Below are 22,896 nucleotides of genomic sequence, written 5' to 3'. Positions count from 1 at the left end.
CTATTTACGCCCAAGCAAAGCTTAAATAACCCTGTGGGAAGATGCACTACCTAGCTTGGGAACCGGAGCTGCCACAACTTACGTTTCAGCATTTTCACAGCTACTTTCATCACCGGTTGAGAGCGACTCAAGCCGTATGCAGTCCCTTCGACTACTTTTCCAAAGGCACCGGAACCAAGGATTCGACCTGAACACAAGAGAGAGGATTATTTATTTCAGAGAGCAACCGCAATTTGCCTCGTTTCCCACTACGTTCCTCTACAGGTTGTGATTCTTGTGTGGGAAGAGCACATTCACTAGGCCAGACCACTGATATTATTATTATTACTGTTGTTGTTAAGCAGAAAATACAAATATATTTTAAAGAAATGTTGTCATTAAGTACAATTCTTAAACAAAAACAAGCAAACAAACATCAGGAACACATCTGCATGTGGGAGCTCAACTCATTCAAATTCGTCTCCAACTCTGCCCTGCCACTGTCACTTTATCTTTTCTAATCGTCGATTCTCCTATGTTTAAGTTGACTTCTCTGCCACAGCCAGCACCTGACTACAGTACAGCTGGGCCCTTTACTTAAAAATCTGAATTGAACTCCTTAGCTGTAGTTTCAGGGTGTTGTATCAATGCTGGATGCATCCAGCGGTGAGACAGGCTGAAGCACATCAGCAGCACATTTAGAAATAGACAGGCAGGACCATCAGTGAGCTGCAAGAAGCTGAAATACATGTTGACCACATATGAGGGGAAACTTCTCTGAAGTTTAATGTACAAGTGTGTTTCATATGCTTGAATAAATTTTATTGCAAATTTCCAAGTGCTGTAATGAAATGGCTAATGTTTATACACATTTTACTCTTCCCGCAAATCAAATTAGATAAAAATTTTGGATTATCATATCCTGTCTCCTGATATGGATACAGTGTGCAAAAGAATTGTGTACAGATTGAGTGAGATTTTAGAGAAACATGAACTGCACAAAAATATTCCAAAACACTATATTTCATATTTTCCATATTGAAGAGTAAGTTCACTAAGGCAATTTTTACTCCGTGAAAAAACCTGTATGTGAGCTCCAGATGCCACGATATTTTCATATTCCTGACAAGCTTTTTATTTTGTTTTATGTTGCTTTTTAACTTCCAGCACGGGAAGAATAAGCAGTGACTTTTACTATGGAGATATACAGCATTTTGCCTTTGACGTTCATTTGCAGTTTGAACTTGCCGCCTTTTATGCTTCTGAAGGTGTTATCTGGCATGCCATGCCATATGTTTCTGGTATCCTCCAGCTACAGCCCCCGCTTTTATTGTATGAATGCTTTTAAGAGAAAATTATTTACAGCCAAATGATACCTACATCATTAACAAGCACAAGAAATGGTTAAAGCATGCTTAGCTGAGCTACCACTGAAGAACCTCTCCAAGACTATGACAGCACAGTTTGTCATGCACACAAAAAACCTATGTGATTTCTTTTCAAGATTCCAAAGGTTATTTTTCCCAGTCAGGATGTGAGAAATCTTCCCACTAAATTTCAGACTAATTCAAACAACCTGAGCCTGAAATTTGGCCCCTGAAACTTTTCAGACCAAGGGTCTGGGAGCCACATGGCAGGATGCAGCCCTTCAGAATGTGATGGCATTTGCTGATGCGCCTTGATCTTCTTGTCTTCACACGCCAGTTCCTCCCCAAACCATATTGTCGGCTGAGCAAGAGGCACACATCTCCCCCTCCATCACCTCTGCTGGGCCGGGGTGCGTGAGGAGACGGTGAGAGCGCTTCCGGAGTGGTGGGGAACCATCGCTGCTCCTTCCCCTTTTCACCCCTCTCTGCAGACGTAGCCCAAGCCCCATGTGTTTTAAAAATTTGGAGCCAGGTGGGAGCTGACTGCTGAAGAGCTGGAGGCATCTGTAAGGCCATCACAGTCTTTGGTGGAGCCCAAAATTCTAGCGTGTTTACTTTTCTTAGTATAAAGACACCGCTGTGATCTGCCCACCAGAGGAACAGCACTGCTTCTCCACCACAGAGGGACTGTGCAGACACACCAGCAGCTCAAGGCTCCTCAAACTAGTGGAGGAACCACCCTTGGGGGCAAGAGCTATTTCAACCTCTCTCCCCACCCACAGAGCCTATCTGCTGAGCCTGTCGGAGAGGTGACAGTTTTCTGCTTGGAGGGGACACAAGTAGGGACACAGCCTTCTCGAATGGCTGCTTCTTTGGCTAGAATTGAGCTGGGATGATCAGCTCATCCCAAATTAAATCATGACTCTCTTCGTCTCTACCCAAAAAAAACCAAACAAGCGACAAGTTTTATAATCTACATCCAGTTTCTGGTCTCATGAGAAATGCCTAAATGCTGTGTAACTTGGATCTTAACTTGCCTTTTCCAAATGGGGATGGGTCTGACTGTGTCAGAGCAGCATTTCATTTTACTGAGGCCGCCAGGACAAATGGGTGGCTTGCTGGGAAGTGATGGGAGCAACTCTGCCAGCTCCCTACAGCCACCCCGAGATGCTAAGAAACCCCGCTCCTTGAAAAGCCCTGCCCTCGGCCATGTCAGACAAAGAGGAGGTCCAGGTCCTACTTGGACCTCACCTCTTCTCAGCAGAGCCAGGAGAAGGCAGTGGCAGGCAAGCAGCTCACTGCATTACCACATTTCTCATTCTGTTACACATCTCTCAGGCTTGTGCTGGCTGCTGAGTTGTGGAGGGGCGATAGCAATGGGAAATTTGCAGTGTAACCCAGATTTATCAATTGAAACTCCAGCCAGCCAACGCTGAGAGTTGGCATTTAACGCGGTGTTGCACTCCAGGCACTACTAGCTAGAAAAACAAATAAATGCCAGCTGGCTTACACAGCTAGGATGGGAAATGCTTGTCTGGCTGAGCCAAGATGGGTTCGTATCCTGCTTCAGAACCTCCCTGAGCTAAAGGTGTAACTGCTTTGCTGCCATCTCCCGCTTCGACAAGAGAAAACCCGCACAAACCAGAATTATCAGCCCCAGAAACAAGAGAGGTCCCCACCAGCAAGCATTTTACACGGTAAAACTGCCGGCGGGTAAATGTTAACCGTGTCAAGAAGAATGCTTGTACAATCCAGGCTGCTAAAAGGGCACGTACCAATAGTTTCTTAAGCAGTGACTATCCTGAATACACTTGTAAACAGGAAGGCATTGAAGGAGGCTGGTGCTCATGAATCAGAGGGAGACAAAGTCACAGTGGTGGTCTGTTAACAGCTCAGATCTGACAAATCCTATTTAGGCATATAATTAAAGTCTGGGTTGTAATAAAATAATTCCATTAAATATCCACCCTTCTCTAGTTTTCAATTAGCAACATGAATTTAATTAAAGGATATCATTCCTGAACCAAAAAATTTTCTGCTGCTTCTTTGAAGAATTAACATCAGTTCTTTCTCTGTGGTGGGGGAAGGAGAACTACACCAGGGGAGTGTTTCTAAGAATATATCAAACAGAAAACATCTTTTGTTTTCTTATCCTGTATTTTGTGTATACAACTTGTTGCACAGATACCTCCAACAGAGGGATGTCTTGTGAATTTAACGTGCTGTCTGGATTGGACATTAAAACTATCTATAATCATTACGCTTTCAATTGATGTAAGTGACAGATTGGGCCAGCCCTGAAGAAGTAATTACTAACTGAAATCTATATGGACTCCAGTCCAGGGACAGCAAAGCAAGAAAGCAGAAAGGGAGGGAAGAAGGACAGTAGCCACAAAAATAAGTTATTAAGTTACTCAGCACTGATATATGCACATCGTGGATTTCTAATTTAGAAAATATTTTTAATAAAACTACATAACTACTTGCAGATTTCCCTGGGCCTCTACACATAAGTGTACAAATGTCTTGCAAATAAAAAATGCTGATCCACTTTTTTTGGGTGCCTTCACAGAAGTGGGTGTTGACGAGGGAGTTTAACTTGGGGAGAGGCCCCCTAAGCCACGTGGAGGTGCGCACTACAGGAGAAGCATATGGAGGAGAGCTGGATAGGGTGGCTGGGAGACACTAACCCAAGGAGCTCAAGGTTGACACCACTGCAGGGGAAGAAGAGGATGTGGCAGGAGAACAGAGGAGAGCAGACAGGTACAGAGAGGCTCTGGACTTCACAGCCATGAGTTACATCACAAATCACGGTAGCAGAGACCTCAGAGTTGTCCTTAATCATCCTTCTCCCCCCAGAATGGGTAGGATTAGTCCCTTAGAGGAAACTTACCAAGCACTAACCCGTCTCGAGGAAACTCCCATCTGGAGTCATAAGGCAGTTGCATTGGGTCCACATAAATGTATTCGTGGCCATCAGGGCTGATAGACTCAATGACTCTCCATCTTATCTCATACCTCGGCTTCTGCAAAGCACATTGAACGCAAAACCAACCATTAGTCCTGTGCCTGACTTCAGAGAGGATCAAAACCCATCAGGGCTCAACATCCAAACTGACATAGGATTTTTTCCTACATTACCTGTTTCCATATGATGACCAGGACGATCAGTGAAATTATCACAATCACTAACAGCACTAGGACTGCAGCAGCCACCGTTAGTTCTGATCGCAAGGCTGTGGAATAAAAAGACAGACCATATTTTCCTCCTGAACCACTAGGAACATGACACACACACAAGACATTCACCTCCCGTACCATCCCAGTTCCCGTGTCCTGCAGATGTGGCAGGAGCAGTCCCTGGGGCTCGTGACTCTAAGGTCTTGCCAAGCCCAGAGCTGCTCTGCCTTCCTGTTTCAAAACCAAATGCAGAGATTGTCTAGAAGAACATCCTATAGCCAGTGGCCATAAAATGATAAAATGAATCATGGAACCACATAATAAGTAAAAAACAGATGCACCATAAAGACCTGTGGAAGGCCTCATTCTCAGATGTCCCAGGGTGGGAAAAAAACTCCAAACATTTCCATTTATTTCTATCTGCAACAATTCACATTTTTATTTATTAAGACTGAACTGGGGTTAGAGAGGAGTCCATCTGGCTGCTGTAATTTCACAGAAGGAAAAAGCAAACTCACTGGGAGCCACAAGCTTCAGTTCCCGAGTAACAGCACCAAGGTCGTTCCTTGCCACACAGCGCACAGCCAGGGTTTCCTCTACCTTCTGGAAGGTCACCTGGCTTTGCACCATGTTTTTCTCATCTAGGTGGGCTTCCATGTGTATGTCAGAGATATTGTTAGTCAGAAGAGTCCATGAGGTGTCATTGCTGCACCTGCAGAGAAGGATAATGGGAGAACAGGCATTGGACATAGGTATGGATAAATATGAGTGAACAGAACACCAATCACTTTTCCCTATTTCTTCCAACAACAATAATTTTAAAGACCAGAAATGTTTAAGACTACCTCTGTGAAAAGCCTACATCTTTCTTGCCTCAGAACAATTTGCCTTCTGATCCTCGTTACTGCTGCCACTTTGAGGGCCTGACAATGCAGCCCAGAAGGTCTGGTATAGATAGACCTTGGTGTCTCTATATATCCCATAGAGTTATAGCGCTGGATGGATCTCTGTTTCTCCCTGAATCCTTAGTGCTGCACAAGGCTCCCTGGGGCAGGGATAGGAGGACACTCATCCCACCAGGCAGTAAGAGGTTTCAGCATGATGAGAGCAGAACACAGCTGGGAGGTTCCTCCTTCAATGCATGGTCTCCCTCTCCCTGGTGGATAACCTCCCAGGGAAAATCCTACCTCCCAGCAGCTACAGGAGCCTGCCTAGAGCTACGAAAAATGGGAGTAACTACTCCACATGTCTAAAATACTTTGAAGGTAAAAATTATAATTTGGGGGGTAATAACTACAACTTAAAATTTAGAAGTACGCAAGAGTATTAAGGAGGCAGACAGAGCTATCTGTGAAATTATAAGATCTCCCTGAATGGAAGGGCAGCTACTCCTCAAGATCCTTACTCAAATTGGGATTGTGAAATCTGCTGAGTTTGCTCACTGAGCACAAAGATTTATGAGAGAAACCTCCTGAATCAATGCATTGTGTCTTCTCTTACGGGATGCAATCACTAGGAAGGGCCTGGCAATCTCTCTGGAAATAAAAGCCTCTGAAAAGACAAATCAGATTTGTAGCTTACTGGCCCTTAATGAGGAAAGAGTGGTACAGTAACTAAAAATGTTAAGCTAATCAAGGACACAGCCAGTCATATTTTAGATAAGAAAGCACCCACTCCTCTTACTTTTTAATGTCCTTGCAAACCAGCCATTCCACATCAGGAAGTGGGGTCCCCTCTGCCAAGCACCTCACTGTCTGCCCACCGGCGGAGCCATGGTGATCGTCCACGAGGTCTAAAATCAAGGCTGGAACTGGGGAGGAGACAGGAGTTTGTAAAAATGCTCATCAGGGTCTACAAAAGCAGCCTGAAATTTCAAATAAACTGGGACAGGTATTGTTTGGCCGACAGCTTGGTGACAGCTAGAGACCTGGACTCATCCAGGAGGTCCTTAATTCCTGTAGGACAGAGTGGATCCTAGGCTAGAGCCACGGAAAGGAAGTGCTGCGGTTATGCCACGTCCTCATGTCATACTAACCGAGCTCTCGTCCCCGCTGTCAGCTGGAATAACTTAGGCGGGAGGATGAGGTTTCTTTTTGGCTCAAGGCCAGTGCCGAAGCAAAAGCCAAGATCAGGGTACAAGAGCTCCAAGGACTCGGCACGCACGCACTCCTCCGGACACCCCAGTTCACACCTTCCTTATCTCAATACTCCAGGAAATCCGTTGTGTAAGAGGATCAAGTCTTTGTTGTGTGCCATCAGTTCTGGTGGGCAAGGCTCCTTACCTTGTATTAGCAAGGAGAAGGTGTATCTTTTAATCTCGTCTTCATTTTCAGCAACCAAAGTATAGTATCCACTGTCTTCTTCCTTGGCCCGGATCAATTTTAATATACTCTGAAACCTGCAGAAATGAGAGGGTTTGTTTGTATTTTTAAAGCAGGCATTAAAAAAAAAAAAAAAAAAAAAAAAAATCCATTTCAATGCAATTTATAACCTGGATATGTGGAGATTATAACGCGGCATTTGGCATTTCTAGCATGCCTTTACACTAAAATAATTATTCAAATGGTAAATAACTGCCAAAATACAACTAAGAAACAAGTGGGCATAGTTATATTCCCCAGGGATCTAACAAAGCCTCTGATATTGTTGAAAATAGCTAGAAATTATTGGAGCGGAGCCATCTTGGAGGGACTGAAGGGGCTTAGTGCTCAAAACCCAAGATTCCTATGGTTTGGAAAGGTTGATGTTATGAAGGGAATACAAAGAGGTAGATTAGACATTACTCTTTAGAGTAGGAAACAAAAAAAATTATTTTTAATATTAGATAATATTATAAATTGGAGCAGTGCCCAGGTCAAGTCAACACAGCAAAGTAAGAGTCAGAAGAATGTTTTTACCTCGTTTCCTGGACTCTGTTGGAACTAGTAACAATCTCGGTAAGATTTTCAATCAGAGTCACGTTATCCTTCAACCAGTACATTTTTGGTGCTGGGTATGCTTGCACATCGACAACAAAGTTTTTGACTTCGTGTAGATTGACGGCTTCTAGAGGGCTAAACTGAGGCTCCAGGTGAACAAACCCTTTGTCTGTAAATGAAAAAGCCTTACGTAAACAACGCTGTACAGCGTTTACAATTGGTGTTTTCCAACACGTTAGTAATTTTTGAACACTAAAATCAGACTATACCATGAACTGTAATGACTACTTTCTTATTTTCCTTAACCTCCTTGGTTGCATGCCGAGCAGTACATTCATAATCCCCTGTATCTTTCACTGATGCCTCAGGAATGGTCAAGGTGTAAATCAGCTTCTGCGATGGGACTTTGATATCATCAAGTTTTATCAGACCTTTTTCTTTCTGTAGTTTGGAGAAGGAAAAAAAAAACCTTACTTAAGCAACTGAGCTGAAAGCACACCGTTGAGGATCTATGATGTCACTGGAGTGAGAGCAACCACCTAAACCCTGTATGGCAGAAGGCTTTACTCAGTCAGGGATGTATTTTCAACCACAGTCACTACAAGTGTGAAAACACACCTTTTGGGGGCAGGCACAGAAGGGTGACGAGGCTGAAAGGTCATATTTTGTTCACTCAAAACGAAATACCATTCAAAATTTGCATGAGCAGCCTGAAAGTATTTTACTGATTATGCGCTACCTTCTCCTCAGACATAAAAGCTGTGGGGTTTTATTTTGAATTTTACTTGTTCAATTCCCATGACATAGGGTGAATTTTTATCCCCTCCATCAGACAAAAAGTAAGCAGTTGCTAGATGCTATGTTCTGCCATCTCTCAAAACAAGACTAATTTATTGACCAGGGGAAGACTGCTACAAGTAAAAGGATGGTGAGAACAGTAGACCATGTTATCATGAGAGGCTGGAACAAAAAGTATCCTGGGGACAGTTTTGAAAGGTTGCATATAGCAGAGATTATAATGTGCAGCATGGAAAATAGAACAAAATCTTCTTAAATAATTTTTTTCTCTGGAGCTCTTAAATTACTTAAATAAAAGGGGGCATTTTAGGGTCACACTTAAGTAGTCACTTCCGCTACTCCACCCCTTCAGTGTGACCAGACCTTTCACATGGGATACTCTGAAGTTCTCCATTGATAGGGACAGGCTCTAACCAACAAGAATTTTCACTGCAGAACAATGTTCATGCCAGTTTGAAAATTTCTGAGGTTATCCAAAAGTTTTAAGGTTTTCTTACTAGACAGTTCTCATTAGTGAGTAATTACACTGATTGTAAGAGTCATTTTAGTTAACACCTGCATAACGAGGAACACTTAAGTCTATGAACTTGATTCTTCATCGTCTTCCACTATGCCCAAGAATGCAAGATTTAAGAGAGCCATTTTAGAAGTTCAGACCTCCAGCAGCAGAGCTCTATGCAGACGTCTGACACATTCCTAGACCTTTCTATTTCCACAACATTTCTTTTTTTCAACCAGCCCAAGACCTGAGAGACAACATTCCTCCCTCGGAGGATGGACTCCTAGTCACACCTCACCTTCCTCTCATACTTTGCATACTTACTAACAGCAAACTCTAACTTTTTGGGACTGACTTCCTTTTGTGGTAACCTAAAAGTAAAAGAAATACTTTGTTTTCTCTCCTCAGCTGTCCTTATTCAGGCAAGAGAAGAATATTTTACAACCCCACCTTCTTCCCCAATAAGTAACTACAAACATTCAAACCAAAAATGAAATAGAAGGAGAGATATTTACCACTTTCCCAGGATAATTCCACTGTAAATTAACCACCTCATTGTCAAAGACCACACAAGTTACTACGATGGTCTCGCCTGTTTTGTACACAGTTTTAAGAGCTTCAATTTCAACCGGCAGCTGTGAAGTCGCTAAGAGAAGAGAAAGAGAACAGATTTAGTTTTTTAAAATATGCAATTTTCATGGTATGATTTCAGGGGGAGATTTCCATTTCACTTCTTCTACTGAGGGATTACTTGTAAAATTCAGTGAAAGTACTGGTGGTTTATGCTGATATAAACAAGGTATACTTAAAGCATGAAGTGCAAAAACATTGAGTTCAATCCCACAAAGACCGATCTATGCTTAAAATTAGAAGTTCCTCTCTCAAGTGCCCCTGTGAAAAAGCACTCAGTATAAGAGCAATATCCCATTTTGTTAATTGGTGACTGTCTTTGAGAATCTATTGCTGGCCAATAAAACTTTGTTGTCAACATATTTAAATTATGCTGTTTTTCAGACTACACAAAGTCCTACAATTTGAGGCCATTGGGAAACACCAGTCTTTTAAGTTACATTTCAGTCAACAGGATGAAAACACATGAATCACAGAAGACTTTTCTTGTACCCATTTGGGAGAGGAGATAAAGTTAAGGACACTTTATTTTTATCAAAATTGTACGCAACTGCTAAGTAAACTAGCAACTAAATAACTAGCGATGCTGCCAGGGGAGGAAAGAGCTCATCATCGGGGAAGTATCTGATATAACCCTGTGATGCTGGTGCTAATACAGTTCTTACAGTACGAGGAAAGAACTAGGGTGAATATTATTAATTTATTTTTTTTTATGAACAAAAATTAGTACCTCTTAAAATATAGATGAGGAACTCATCAGACTTGAACTCCACACCTTTAACCATTGTTTTGCATGTATATGAGCCCGCGGGGAAACTCCCTACGAAGCCTTGCTTGTTGTCATAGAAAGCATAGACAGCCTTGTCCAAACTGTTAATTAATGTCACTTGAGCATCCGGGTCAGTTGTCCGACAAGGGATAACGGTGGGATCACCTTCTTCTATTAGGATGAACTGGTCTTCTGGCATAGAAGGAACAAAAGGCATGTCCGGGTCTGTAAAGACAAGAGGTAATTTTACACTGTCTTGCTTGTAGCAAGACCCTTTACAAGAATCAGATATCAATGACCACTTGTAGATCATAACTGAAACTAATACAGCAGCTTATTACTGCACTTTTTCAGACACTACAGGTAAGGCCTGTTAATTGTACGCAGTATCTACTTTTTGTTATTTGGCCTAAGCACAAAACAGGAAAGAATAGGAAATGCAAAGGACCCCGAGTAAAAAAATCTAAGTAGTATTATTTCCTTTAGACCTGGTTTTGAGATATTCCTTCAGTGAGGGCAGAAGGATATTAAGTTACAAAAAGGAAGAAAATCACTACTGGGTGTGAAAACATTCATGCAATTGCTGGGGACTAAAGTAAAGATGAATTTACTTTACCATAGACAACTCTATCAAGATATATGTACAGCAAAGACCTTAGGAAAGAATCTGGACTTAAACATCCTATTTTTATGACACAAGATTTTGCACTTAGGTGCAACATTCAGTACACACAAAAAAAAAAATATTAAAGATCCTCTCTTTTATTGGCATAAATCACTCATCTTTTTCAGTTAGATTTTTTTTTCCTTTGGTAATAGTAGCTGTCTCCTAACCAATATATAAGCAGGAAAAAAGAGAAAGAGAAAGAGAAAAAAAAAGTAAAATGAAAAAAGAAAAACAGAAAGAGGAAAAAGGAAAAAAAAAGGAAAAAGAAAAAGAGAAAAAAAGAAAAAGGAAAAAAGGAGAAATCCAAACACTTTCAATGTCAAAAAGTAGAAATGAGTTTCATGTTGTTTATGTTGAACACCACTTAAGCCACATTTCATCAAAAATAGTTCAAGGTACTTGTCTTCATGCATTTCTAACATGTCCAACATTACAGTTATGAGACATAGCTAATTATGGTCACAGCATGTGGCTTTCAAAATATGCCATTCAACCAGAAAAAAGCAAACAAACACCTGGTAGTTTTATGTTTTAAAGTCAACAAAATACATGCCAACTTTCCTATCCAGCCAATCCAAAGCCTGAGTTTAAAACGTAATTGCATAACATATCCAACTTAAAAAGTACAACCCTCAAATTATCTCCATTTGGCCATTCGGAATAAACAAATAATCCCTGCTAGCCTGAAGCTTCTGTGCAAAGCTTTATAATAAAATTTAATAAATAGCAATCCAAATCCCTCCAACAATAGACTTTCTGCTGCACTGGCAAGCTCTTTGTAGCAATATTCCAAACACAGCGCTCCATCCCAAAGATACTGCCAACTCCATGTATTCATTTTCCCACTGTAATTTAAAACAGAAACAGGATTCACCTAGTTTGGTTTTCTGTGCGCTGTTAGTGAAAATGGGATATTGTGTGAAGTCTCAATGTAATCCTCCTTGGCTAAAGTGGGTTGCTGCCACCCATTGCCCTCCTAATTCATTGCAGGAAAAACAATTGTAAAGACAATGTTTATAGTGGAAACAGAGACATTCTCTATAATTTGAAGAAAAGGATATGTTACTGCATTTATGACATCTTGATGGTTAGCGAGTGGAAAAAATTACAGGGTGTCTCTGCCCTGCGAATCTGGTAGGCTGATGTCTAGAGGCATTTAAAAACCAAACCGAAAAGCCCTCTTGAAGAAATCTTCCATCTCTTGCCTTTATATTCCTTCACTGAGTGAGTTACAAGACTGCTTAACACCAACAGCAGCTTCTGGTCATTTGGTAGAGCTGTTTGGAAATTGAGATACATGTGCCAAAGCCCACAGCCTCTGCTGAAACTTCTTCTTGCTTCAAGGACAAACACAAACACTTCACATTTTTTGTGAGAAATGGAGAAAAAGTCTTGGAAGAATCACTGTCCTCAAATCACACATCACGAACTGCAAAATCTTAATGCCACTGGAAAATTGCCTTTAAAATAAGTCCTGTTAGTGCTTCCTGAGTTTTCCCCCTTCCACAGTCTTCCTTGCAGTCGCAGACACCATCTCCTTCACAACTTACTGCAATTTGGCGAGATGATTTGCAATCTCTTCTTTTCTCTTTTGCTTCCTGCTCAAAATATTTACTGCAAATCTACTGGCTTGATCCTTCCTGGCCCTGCAGTTGTGCCACTCATCCCCTGAACCCCAGCCAACGCTGAGGAAACATCCAGACAGGGCTTTACAAAGGCAGTCGGTTGTGGCTCAGGCTCTGGTGCCTATCTCAGCTATGACAATAAAGATCTTCATCCCACGGATAGTGTGGAAAGCCTTTAAACAGATTTCCAGTCAGAACAAGGGGGAAGGAGGGCAAAGCTGGGGACAGGTACATCGGAAAAGAAGGGATGACATTTCTTCTGGGTCCAACAGGTTTTCCACCACAACAGAGAAAGGCGGCGCAGGGCCTGGGAAGGCTGTGTTTGCTTTGAAAATTACAGGGCACTGCATGGCAGCACCATATTTTTAATCTTGTGTCAGACTGGCCAGCAATAACACTTCTCGTTTCACCCTCCCTTGTGACAGCCACCCCTAAGACATCTCTGTTGCTCTGCCCAAACATGTACACACATGAGCTTTTTCCAGTTCTCAGATCAAGCCTAATTCAGGTTAGGAACGAGATATGGCCTTCCTCATCTGGCAACTTCTTTAGTGTCAGATGGCACTGGTTTGGTCAGTACACATCCCAAAACATCCACCCAAGTCACCCCTGAAAGGACTGGTTTTGACATTAATCGCCACCTGGGGGCCAGGCAAACCTGAAGGCTGGACGTGCTCGCACAGCTGAGCTGACCTAGCCACCAAGGTCTGCTACCCAGCCCCTGGTGGTCAGAAGACCACAGGTCTGAAGTCAAGAATCCATCCTTCTTCTTGAGAACTGTAACTCACCAAAAAAGTGAAAACCCATAGAAAGAAAGAGGAACGTGTCCATAGATTCATAGGGGCTGGTTTTGATTTACGTGTTAGGAAACGGCCCTGGGGTCATTTATCTTCCTCTGCCGGCAAATTGCCACCAGCAACGCGCCTCTTCTGAACATCCACAGTTCAGCCCTCCCATCCAAACCTCCGGGTACAGCGGTGGCATCCCTCACTCACCAGGCACATAGATGTAGATGTCCTTCCCTTCCACTTCCCAATCCTCCACTTGAGTGTGGTTATAATAGCAAACATACAAGCCCGTATGAGCGGCTGAGGCATTTCCTACTTCAAGCACTGTCACGAAGAGGCCACTGTTGTTTTCTTCATGTCTAATGTCTATCCTGTGGCTTCCCTCGGTCATTGGATACTGCCAGCTCACTTCACTGTCTCCAGAGCATTTGAGTGTGAAATTGGAATTCAGCTGTACCACCATTTCATTCCTATTGGGAACAATAGTCGGCAGAGGAAGCTGGCAAAACGTTAGGAACGGTCCTGCAAAAAGACATGAATAAATAACACATGAACACAGAGAACAACCTCAGCGCAGGATGTGAAAGACAGCAGAGTGGATCCGGAGCGGCTGGTTTTTTAACCATTTTGGAAGTGTTGATGTCCCAGGAAATCTGCCCTTGTTAAAAGCCAGTGTTTTGCCCGATGAATTGCAAACGGCTTCCCTTTGAAATGCTAAGTGTTTGCTTGCCGACTTCTGTTTGTCAAATCAAGAGGTGAAAGACTTAGGTGAAGTTAGAGATGGCTCCCAATCCACACCTCAGCTTCCCAGCCCCAAACGCGGGCACGGCTCTGCTGCAGACCAGAGAATCCCACACCCTAGCTGCTGGGTCACGGGCATCATACAGCTCCTTACAGCAGTGGTCAGGAAACCAGGAGTTCTGTCAGCTTTTGAGTAAGCTCACAAATGAAATTTAGAAATCCCTTCCCAAGACCAGCACCTGCATTTTACATCTGGCTTCTATTTCTGCGAAGGTATAGAGCAGGAGCTTAGACCCAAAATTTGTGCATCAGGTCTACCTCTAGCCAAAACGTACAGAAAGTTCATAGCGAAATAAAACTGTAATTCACTGAACTAGATGTTGTAGATGGCACTGGTTTTCAGATGAAACCTACAGTTAGAGGCTCAGATTTGCAAGCCTGGGTAATTTGTAGGTGGGCTGGTGCAGGTCCAACTCCCAGAAGGAAAATTAGAGGATCCACACCCTTTAAAAAATGGGGAATTCACCAGGGAAACGGATTTGCTGTTTCAGTCTGTCAAATGACCTGCACAAAACAGATAGGACAGTCCACGATAAACAAGCACTTAGACCCAGAACGTGAAAGTGGTCTCTGTGCAATAAACTGGCAGCAGGAATCCAGCCAGTCTTTGAAACCAGTTTCTCGCTCCCGCACGTGTTACCCCGGGCCACAGGCCCCTTTCTATATTTGGCACCCTGTGGCAAACGCTGCCCTCCCCTCCCGACATCCATTCACTCAGCAGATGTTGGGAGGCTGGGCTGGCAGCCCCGGCGAGCACAGCGAGGTGGTGCGGCGTGGGAGGATGCGGGGAGCCCACACAGGCAGCACCAGGCTGCTGGAGAAACCCCAGTGGGGCAGGGCTGGGACAACTGGAGGTAGGCAGGCTCACTTTCCCTGCACAAGGCAGGAAAACCGACTGGGTTTGTACGACAGCAGCTGTAGGAGTACCAAAGCAGCCGGCACAGGCTGACAAAAGTACCATCTTCTCAGTGTTTCTTGCTTTAGCCTACTGAAAGGAAGGGCAGAAAAACCGAGCCTGTGGCCAGCTGGCAACCATTTGGCATTTGTTATCGCGGACACAATGAAAGCAAGCTTAAATAAGAATTTACGAAGGAGTAGGGGTGGAGGACTGAGGAACATTACCTGTGAGAAAACATCCCAGGATCAGGAACGTCCGTGGGGAAGTACCCATAGCTACCAACAACTGAAACACAAAGGGGAAGGCAAGAGAGAGCCAGTTAATGGATTGAAAATGGGAATGAAAATCTGCAGGAACCCCTCTTCTGCAGTGCCCTAGCCCAGATTCCTGGCATTCTGCATGGTGCCAAGGATAGCAACGGCCCTGGGACCCTGGCTCACGCCCGCAGCTCGTGCAACCACCTCCCACGAGGTACGCAGAGCCACAGACACATCACTGACACCGACACATCACCGGCGCGGGGAAGGCAGCTAAGGCTCCATAACCCCTTCTCTCCACCGGCAACCCAAAGGAGCCACAGAGGCCATACCCTCACAGGCATCGGTGAGGATGCAATGGTTTTATGCAATAAGTTCCGGCCTTTTAGCTGCAAGCAGCTTTTGTGCAAGAAAAAGCATATTTAAAAGCTGCTTTTATTACAAATAGTACAATCCTGAGTGATATTTTTGTTTTGCCATTGTACATATGTATATATATATAGCTTACTGAATACAATGCAATACAATAGTGTTTATTGCTTATTTAGCAAGAATCCCCTTGATCGAGAGGCATGCTATTTAAAACATATGCTGAGATTTTCTAGCGGAATAAACCCACGACAGACTGCAGGCCCGCGCTGCCACTCGCAGAGCATCTCTTCTCCCCAGCAGCGTGGAGAGTCATAGATCACATGTGATAATTTTAGCTTTCAAACACATAATCCTAAGGCATCCATCTTGAAGAGGCAGCAGTGGCAATAAGCATCTATGTAGTTTTTGTGCCATCTAATGACATTTCTACTTAAAACCCTCAAGGAGCCTGCTAGATAATTTCCAAAAGAGAAGCTCCTACATCCCCTGCTCCCATTGAAATCAATGGACGTTTTGTTGGTGACTTCAATAGTAACTGGATTTGGTCCAAAGCCAATACAGATTAAAAAATGTCTGCACGGAAGAGCCCCTAATCTGAAACACAGACCAAGGAGTAAAATAAAGGATGATGTGCCAAGACAGGGACTACTTTTCAAAGGTTCTGAAGAGTTTCTACTCCCCCTCTGGTATTCAGTTCCTGATGCTGAAATAGGAAAGCACGTAGGTACCTCCAGTTATCACGACTCTACCAGTGCCATATGGGAGTTAAATGCTTACAACACACAGAGGAGTGTTTCTGAACCAGTCCCCCTTCCCTCCCGCAACGTGTGGAGCAGACAGCCCGCTTTTGCAAAGCAAAACGTATTTGATACACGAATCAAACATAAAGGTCTCAGAGGCAGGATTAGAAGACTTACAAACTACCAACCCCCAAAAACATGTACAAACAACTTCGGAAATTCAGCTGACAACATTCCAGCAGAGGCAAGGCATTTTGCCTGATTCTTCAATTAGCAATAATTGCCATGTGTTTATGTATCTGTCTCCTATTGATAACAGACTCTCGGACATCAAAGAAGTCCCTCGGTCTCAGTCTCCTTATTCATTTTTATCACATTTATATCCTGTAATTTTTTTCTGATAAAGTAACTCACTGTAAATCTTGAAAGACTTATGATGGTCTGCTTTATTGATCTGACTCCTAACCTCCCAAGATCCACAAGACAACGTTACCCCACTGTCTGCCAGGTTTCCTTCTGCCTTTTCTCTCTCTGAAAAGGCAGATCTCTCCCCCTTTTGTGTTGTTTTTGCAGGCTATTGAGCACAAGTGAGGCAGCACAGAAGGAGAAAAGATGAAGCTAGCTCAGCTCTTGCACACCAGTCTGCAGAATCTGTGTGTGTAAGTGAGGAGTGAAGCCTCGTGGTTATGCTGATATAAGTACAGGTGATGGCATTTCCAAAGCGCTACTTTGAATTTGCTGTCTTGATTGGGCTGCCATAGAAATCAGTAAGAGCTGAGCGCCTCAATCTACCATTGCAGTTTAAAAACACGAGGACTTAACTAAATTTGCGTTTTCCAGCTGGCTACTCTTTCACAACCCAGAGCTTTGATCTTTCCCCAATGAGCCGTTAATCTCATCAAGACCCAGAGCAACACTTCCTCACTGTGAAAGACAGAATCATTTACTAAGGATTCACCATCATCTCTACTCAAAATCTATTTGAATTGGATTTAATTACGTTGTGCATCCGACTAAAGAATGCTGGATCCCATCTTCAACATATCCTTGCACATCAGTGCTGGAGTCAAGGTTTAACGCAGGTACAATTTCACACTTCTGGGCAAAAGAGAGTTTACTTATTCCCACAACACCCAAACAGGTATGCTAGCTGTGGTTTTGTTTATTTGTGCTCACCTAATTTTTTGTATGCACTTATTTGCCTTCCTTATGGCACAGCAGCCCTCTTTGTCCTCAGTCACCCGAATCTCAGCCCTGAATAAATACACCAGGTTCAGTTCCTAACGCCGCTCCACCAAACCACAATTTGGTTTAACTTCACTGAAGGCAGTAGATTTATGCAAGCTGAAGCCCAGAATTGACAGCACACATACAACATAAGTTTGAGCCAACCTTAATTCCTTGCATACCTTGAATATTGCTGGCTAAAATAGAAACATGGGTGTGTATCGTGAAAGCTACATGATGCCATGAAGGGTCTGCCAAACTCTCTGCAGGGGAGGCTGATTGCCCAGGGTAAAACAGTCATTGCATCTACATTAGCTGCTGGGTTTTGAAGGGATCTGACTGAAATCTTGCTCTCTCTCGTGTGCTTTAGTGATAACAGGGCTCGGAGCAACCTAATCTAGCTGAATATGTCCCTGGTCATTGCGGGGTTTTGGACCAGATGAACTTTAAAGGTGCCTTCCAACACAAACTATTCCATGAATCTACAAAAAAAAAAACCAACAAAAAAAAAAAACCCAACAAAAACCACAGGAAAAGAACATCTGAAGAACTGTTATCAGCAAGAAGTCAATCTTCTAAACACTCACTGCCAAGCACTGGCTTCCTACCAAGAAGGGTTTCATTGACTGCACTGTAGAAGACAAAGCAAAATCAATATCCATAAAGCCTATGGAAATACGTATTTAGAAAATTATGCCTTTGTAGGTGATTGATCTACATGACCTAGAGAGAAAGCACCATGGTAGACCAAGAAGAGCCAGTGGTATATATTTTTCATACTGCTGTAAATCAAACAAAGACGTCTTTCAAGACAGAAAACTAGTGCATCTACCAGAAGACTGGAGACTAACAGACATCTCCTGCCAGCTACCCAGTCACTACAGTTCACCCTCTTGGCCACAGGATGGCAATGTTGATCCACATTAATGAGAGAAACTTCCCATCGAGCAGAAGGCAACGCAACTCTCCAACATAGCAGATGGAATCTAAACTGAGTCTCCTGGATCGATTTAAAATTCAAATTTCTTACATTTTAATTTCATGCGAGTTCACCGATTTTAAAACAAACAAGCAAACAAACAAAAACAACTGGTCCCTATTGCTCTGTATTTACATCAGTGATATGACCGCAGTTGGATTCCAACTCTTGGCACGTAATGATGTGATTATCCTTGTTATGAGAGGGCTGGATAATTTCAGTGGTGATTTTGTCAGAGTGGCAGTCTGTCCTTCTGGGAAGACTAACCTTTTCCAGGAAGAGCTAAGGCCAGCCCAAGAAAAGAGGGGAACATTTCCTCCTTGTGGTATGTGTCACTAGCTGAATGTAAGTGTTCAGACAGGACCTCCTGAAACATTTCTTGGTTCTCAATTCCCAAATTGCAAACTCAGTTCTCCACAAGAGCAGACCTTCCCTGCAGGACTAACAGACGGGTCTGAGGGTTTCACTGGCAAAAGGCACAAACAACAAAAGACAATTTCTTCAGTGAAAAAGACTGGCATAAATGTTCTCCTAAAATGAGGCTTGTTCTACAGCCCTTTACAAGTGTTTGCATCCAGCATAGCCCGTATGCAGGAGTAATTGCACACCAAGACTAGCCCAGTGCTGGGCTCCTGCTCTCTGCTACCCAAGGAGCCTTCCAGTCAGCCCCGATTCTTCAGCCTAACCCTCAAGGACACACTCCACCAGTCCAGGAGCTAAAGGTGGGGGGAAATTTGCAAAGTTTAAATTTCCCTGCTCAGTTCAAAGAGGATTTTCCAGACTGCCTCAGCAAACAGACAAAAAGACTGGCACTTCCAAAGAATACATCTCGCAGGTTCTCAGGATCAAATCAAGGAACACCTCGAATCCCAACTCAAGTGCTAAGAAGCATTGCATGGAAAAACCAATCCATCTCTGCTGACCACAAGAGCTAGGAAGCCTCACTGTTGCAAACTTTTCCCTTGGGTGCCCATGCAAAGCTTCATTGGCTTGAAAGAGATGAGTCAAGCAGGAGAGCAAGGCAAGAGGGAGAGAAAGGACTGTTGGTTTACTTGCTTGCTTCTTTAAAATTATCAGCCATTCTTGCCACCACCAGGAAAAATAACCTCTCCAAAATCATTCCCTGGTCTTTAAAACAAGTGAAGCAAACATCTTCTATTAAAATTTTCAGAGCTCACATACAGAAGTAGTGCCATTGTGGCCATGATAATCTAAGGATGGAAGCAAGGCAAGGACTGTATAAGGTTATACATTTCACCCTCATTTTTAGACCAGCTGGAATAGCTGGAAATCACCAGCAAGGGCTGGGGTATTTGAGACTTTTTCTGCCTGTATACTTTGTACTCAAAACCTAGCTCAATACTGCAGTACTGTGGAGAGGTATTTTATTAAAATATTTATTACTTCCTGCTTTCTTGAAACCTAATACCTATATATTACTCTCACAGCCACATGAAGATTTCCCATACATCAAGGAGCAAATAACAGCGAAGGTGGGCCCCAGTGCCCGATGGCAGCCGGACTGGCACACCTCCTGCCCCTTCGTGCCTGGAGAAAGTACCAGAACAAGGGCTCTCATTTTAAAGCAGCAGGAGAGCGCCTGCAGGCTGGGAGAGCTGATTTGCTTGTGGACTCCTAAATCCCAGTGCTTTGTGCGGTCTCATTTTTCTTCAAACTTTTTTTTTTTTTTTCCCCCAAGCTTTGAGGTTAGCTAAACCGCTGTTTAGCTGAGGGCCTTTCTAAAATGTTCTTTGTTAACTCGAAGCTAAAACCGAAGTCACTTGCTGGGAGATCTTTCCCTAGCGTTTCTAGACCTGGAGTTTAAAGTCGTGTCTTCACAGTTCAGATTCTGATCAGCCAATGACAGAGGAACCTTTGATGCCTGTCTCCTTGCTTTGATCCCGTCTTTTGCCCCATCCAGGGACACGGAGTTAAGGCAGCCGAGCTGGGACCCCAGCTGGGCTCTGCATCAGCCCTGGGAGATGCCGAGGGTGCAACAAGCTGCCCCCCTTCCCCCGGTGCGCCCCGTCGGGGGAACAGCGGGCCGCCTACAGCCGGTACAGGGAGGGGGATAGCGGTGGGGGGTTATATTCACACCCTGAAGCCCCCACTAGGCTGCAGGCGCTGGCCAGACCCTGCCTGCCCTCGGGGAGCCGGAGCGGCAGCCCCCAGGGAGCGGGGAAGCGGCGCTGCCGCGGCTCCCTCTCGGTCCCCGGCCCCTCGGTTAGAGCCGCTGCGGATGACGGGCTGCCCGGGACACCAAGGGAACCTAACAGAGATGGCAACTCCCAGCCACTTCGCTGTTTGTCTGGGAAACAATAGGAAAGCCTTTGCCAAGTTGGAACGATTTTTTTTTTTTCTTTTTTTTTTTTTTTTTTTTAATGCGAGGTAGCCAGGAAAAAGAAAAGCGGGCTCGGGGAGATGGAGAGGGGCAAAGCAAAGCCGTATTTCCCTCCGGGACTGGCTAATTCTGCTGGCACTGCCACCCGAGGGCTTCTTCTTCAGCCCTCTCCGTCGGGCGAAGCACGGACCCCGAGGACGCGGGCGTCTCGGCGGGCGGGGGTGGGAGGAGGACAAGGCGTTGTGTCCCGGCTCGGAGCTGTGGGACCAAGGGAGAGCGACCTGCCCGCAGCCCTGGGGACGTGTCCGACGGTCCCCACCCGGGGCGAGGCGATGCCCTGTCCGCCCCGGGCGTGCAGCTTTGGGCCCCGGAGGAGCACCAGGGAGCTGGAGCATTTGCAAGAGACGCGCCGAAAATGCCGTCGATGGGGCTCTGGAAACGTGCCCTCGGCGCGGGCGGGGGACAGGGCATCGCCCCCGCCTCTGCCAAGTAGCCACCTCCCCACCGGGATGCGGGCAGGCCCCGGGGGCGGTTGCTGCCTCGCTAGATCTGTCGCTGCTGGCTCCAGAAAAAAAAGTTGTTCAAGTCCTGTTCTCTGGAACGGCTCCTGGGCTGAGGGATCCGCGTCCAAAAATGTTGAGCAACGCCGCCGACGGCCAAAAAGCCATTTCCTACTTGCTCCCAGGACTTTTCCAGGGGACTCCAGCCTGGCAGAGGCTGGCAAGTTTGCAACCTCCGCGCTTGACAAAATCCAAACGGTGGCAGCGAAGACTTTGCCCCCTCCCCGAGGGCAGGAGGCGGTGGGCTCCATCATGGGCATGCGGTGGGGCTGGCGTTCCCGTTGCGAGAGGGGGCTGTAAGCTGGAAAGGCTCCAGGTACCAGTCCTGCCTAAATTCAGCATCTTCCTTTCCGTTGAGACGTGTAAAATAAAGACGGGGCGAGCAGGGATGGAGATCGGGTTGCCTTGGCGGGGTGGTAGTCGAGGGGGGGGTGTTCTTGCCCCCGCCTGGGATCTCGGGGTATTTTAGGCTGCCCGGGCATGGGGAGCGAGGTGGGGAAGGGGGATCTGAAGAGGGGAAGCTGGTGAAAAACAAAGGGTGGGGGAAGGGACGGGGGAGCAGCGGGGTGAAGGCAGCAAGGGATGCGAGAAGAGGGGGCGCGACCCTACCTGACTTCGTCCCCCCGCTACTCGGCGGAGCCCCGGCGGGTCGCTCCCGCCCCCACCGCGGCAGGAATGCGGCGCGGTGGCCCCCGCCGTCCCAATCAATGTGTTTGTCATTAGCGCTGCCCGCGCTGCTCGCCGCCGCGCCCCGACGGCCCGCGGGACGCCGGGCTCCCCGCTCCCCTCCACGGGGGCCGCCAGCGCCTGATGTCCCCCCGCCTGCGACCCGCGGGAAGGAGACCCCCGCCCGGCTCAGAGCACCGGGAAAAAAATAACGAGGAAAAAAAAAAAAAAAGAAAAAAGAAAAAAAAAAAAAGAAATAGAAAAAACCCAACCAAACCAACAACAAATAAATAAAGTGGGAAAACAAGAAAAGAGAAAAAAAAAAAAAAAAAGAAGCGGGAGAAAAGGTGAAAAAAAGAAAAAGGTGGGGAAACTGCCCCTCACCTCTTACCTTCTCCTTTATAATCCGCAGCCCCAATCCTGCAGATTGTAAAATATCCAAAATATGTCCACGTCTTTTGTGACTTTCCCCGCTCCGCCGCGCTCTTTCCCTCCCGCTCGCCCTCCCTCCCGATCCGACTGTAATGGTCTCACAAACCGCGTCCCGTAATTGATTCAATGTTATAGTCCATCCTTCCAAAACTAATCATTTGCTTTAAGTAAATAGCTGTCAGGAAATGAAGCCCCCCTCCGGCCCCTTCAGAATAAGAGCCGCCCTGGCTCGCCCGGCGCCCCCAGCCCCGCGGCCGGAGGCGGGCGCGCCGGCGGGAGGCTCTTACGCAGGCAGGGGGGCCAGTCTCTGCCTCCAGATTTCACCAGCCTCGCAGGGGAGGGGGGAGGTTAGCCATATGGCAGGGGCGAGGGGGAGGAAAGAGGGAAGAGGGGAGTTTTGCAC

The 22,896-nt window shown here is 45.3% G+C and overlaps 1 protein-coding gene across 1 annotated transcript in view; it reads right to left on the bottom strand.

Annotated features, from left to right (window-relative positions):
* Nucleotides 1-22,102, bottom strand: part of PDGFRA (platelet derived growth factor receptor alpha) — a 34,778-nt gene extending 12,676 nt beyond the window's left edge. The window contains exons 1-14 of the mRNA XM_074155141.1: nt 22,005-22,102; nt 21,287-21,317; nt 15,144-15,204; nt 13,428-13,742; nt 10,102-10,365; nt 9,257-9,387; nt 7,714-7,885; nt 7,424-7,613; nt 6,809-6,924; nt 6,210-6,336; nt 5,045-5,238; nt 4,488-4,582; nt 4,240-4,372; nt 83-187 (exon numbers count right to left, since the gene is read on the bottom strand). Of these exons, the coding sequence (XP_074011242.1) occupies nt 83-187; nt 4,240-4,372; nt 4,488-4,582; nt 5,045-5,238; nt 6,210-6,336; nt 6,809-6,924; nt 7,424-7,613; nt 7,714-7,885; nt 9,257-9,387; nt 10,102-10,365; nt 13,428-13,742; nt 15,144-15,192 (1,891 nt within the window). The 5' untranslated portion in view covers nt 15,193-15,204; nt 21,287-21,317; nt 22,005-22,102. The remainder of the gene's footprint in view (nt 1-82; nt 188-4,239; nt 4,373-4,487; nt 4,583-5,044; nt 5,239-6,209; nt 6,337-6,808; nt 6,925-7,423; nt 7,614-7,713; nt 7,886-9,256; nt 9,388-10,101; nt 10,366-13,427; nt 13,743-15,143; nt 15,205-21,286; nt 21,318-22,004) is intronic.
* Nucleotides 22,103-22,896: the final 794 nt, after the last annotated feature.

The sequence above is a fragment of the Numenius arquata genome, chromosome 10, assembly GCF_964106895.1.
Source record: "Numenius arquata chromosome 10, bNumArq3.hap1.1, whole genome shotgun sequence".
NCBI classification, from domain to species: Eukaryota; Metazoa; Chordata; class Aves; order Charadriiformes; family Scolopacidae; genus Numenius; species Numenius arquata.
This window is presented reverse-complemented; position numbering and strand designations above follow the sequence as displayed.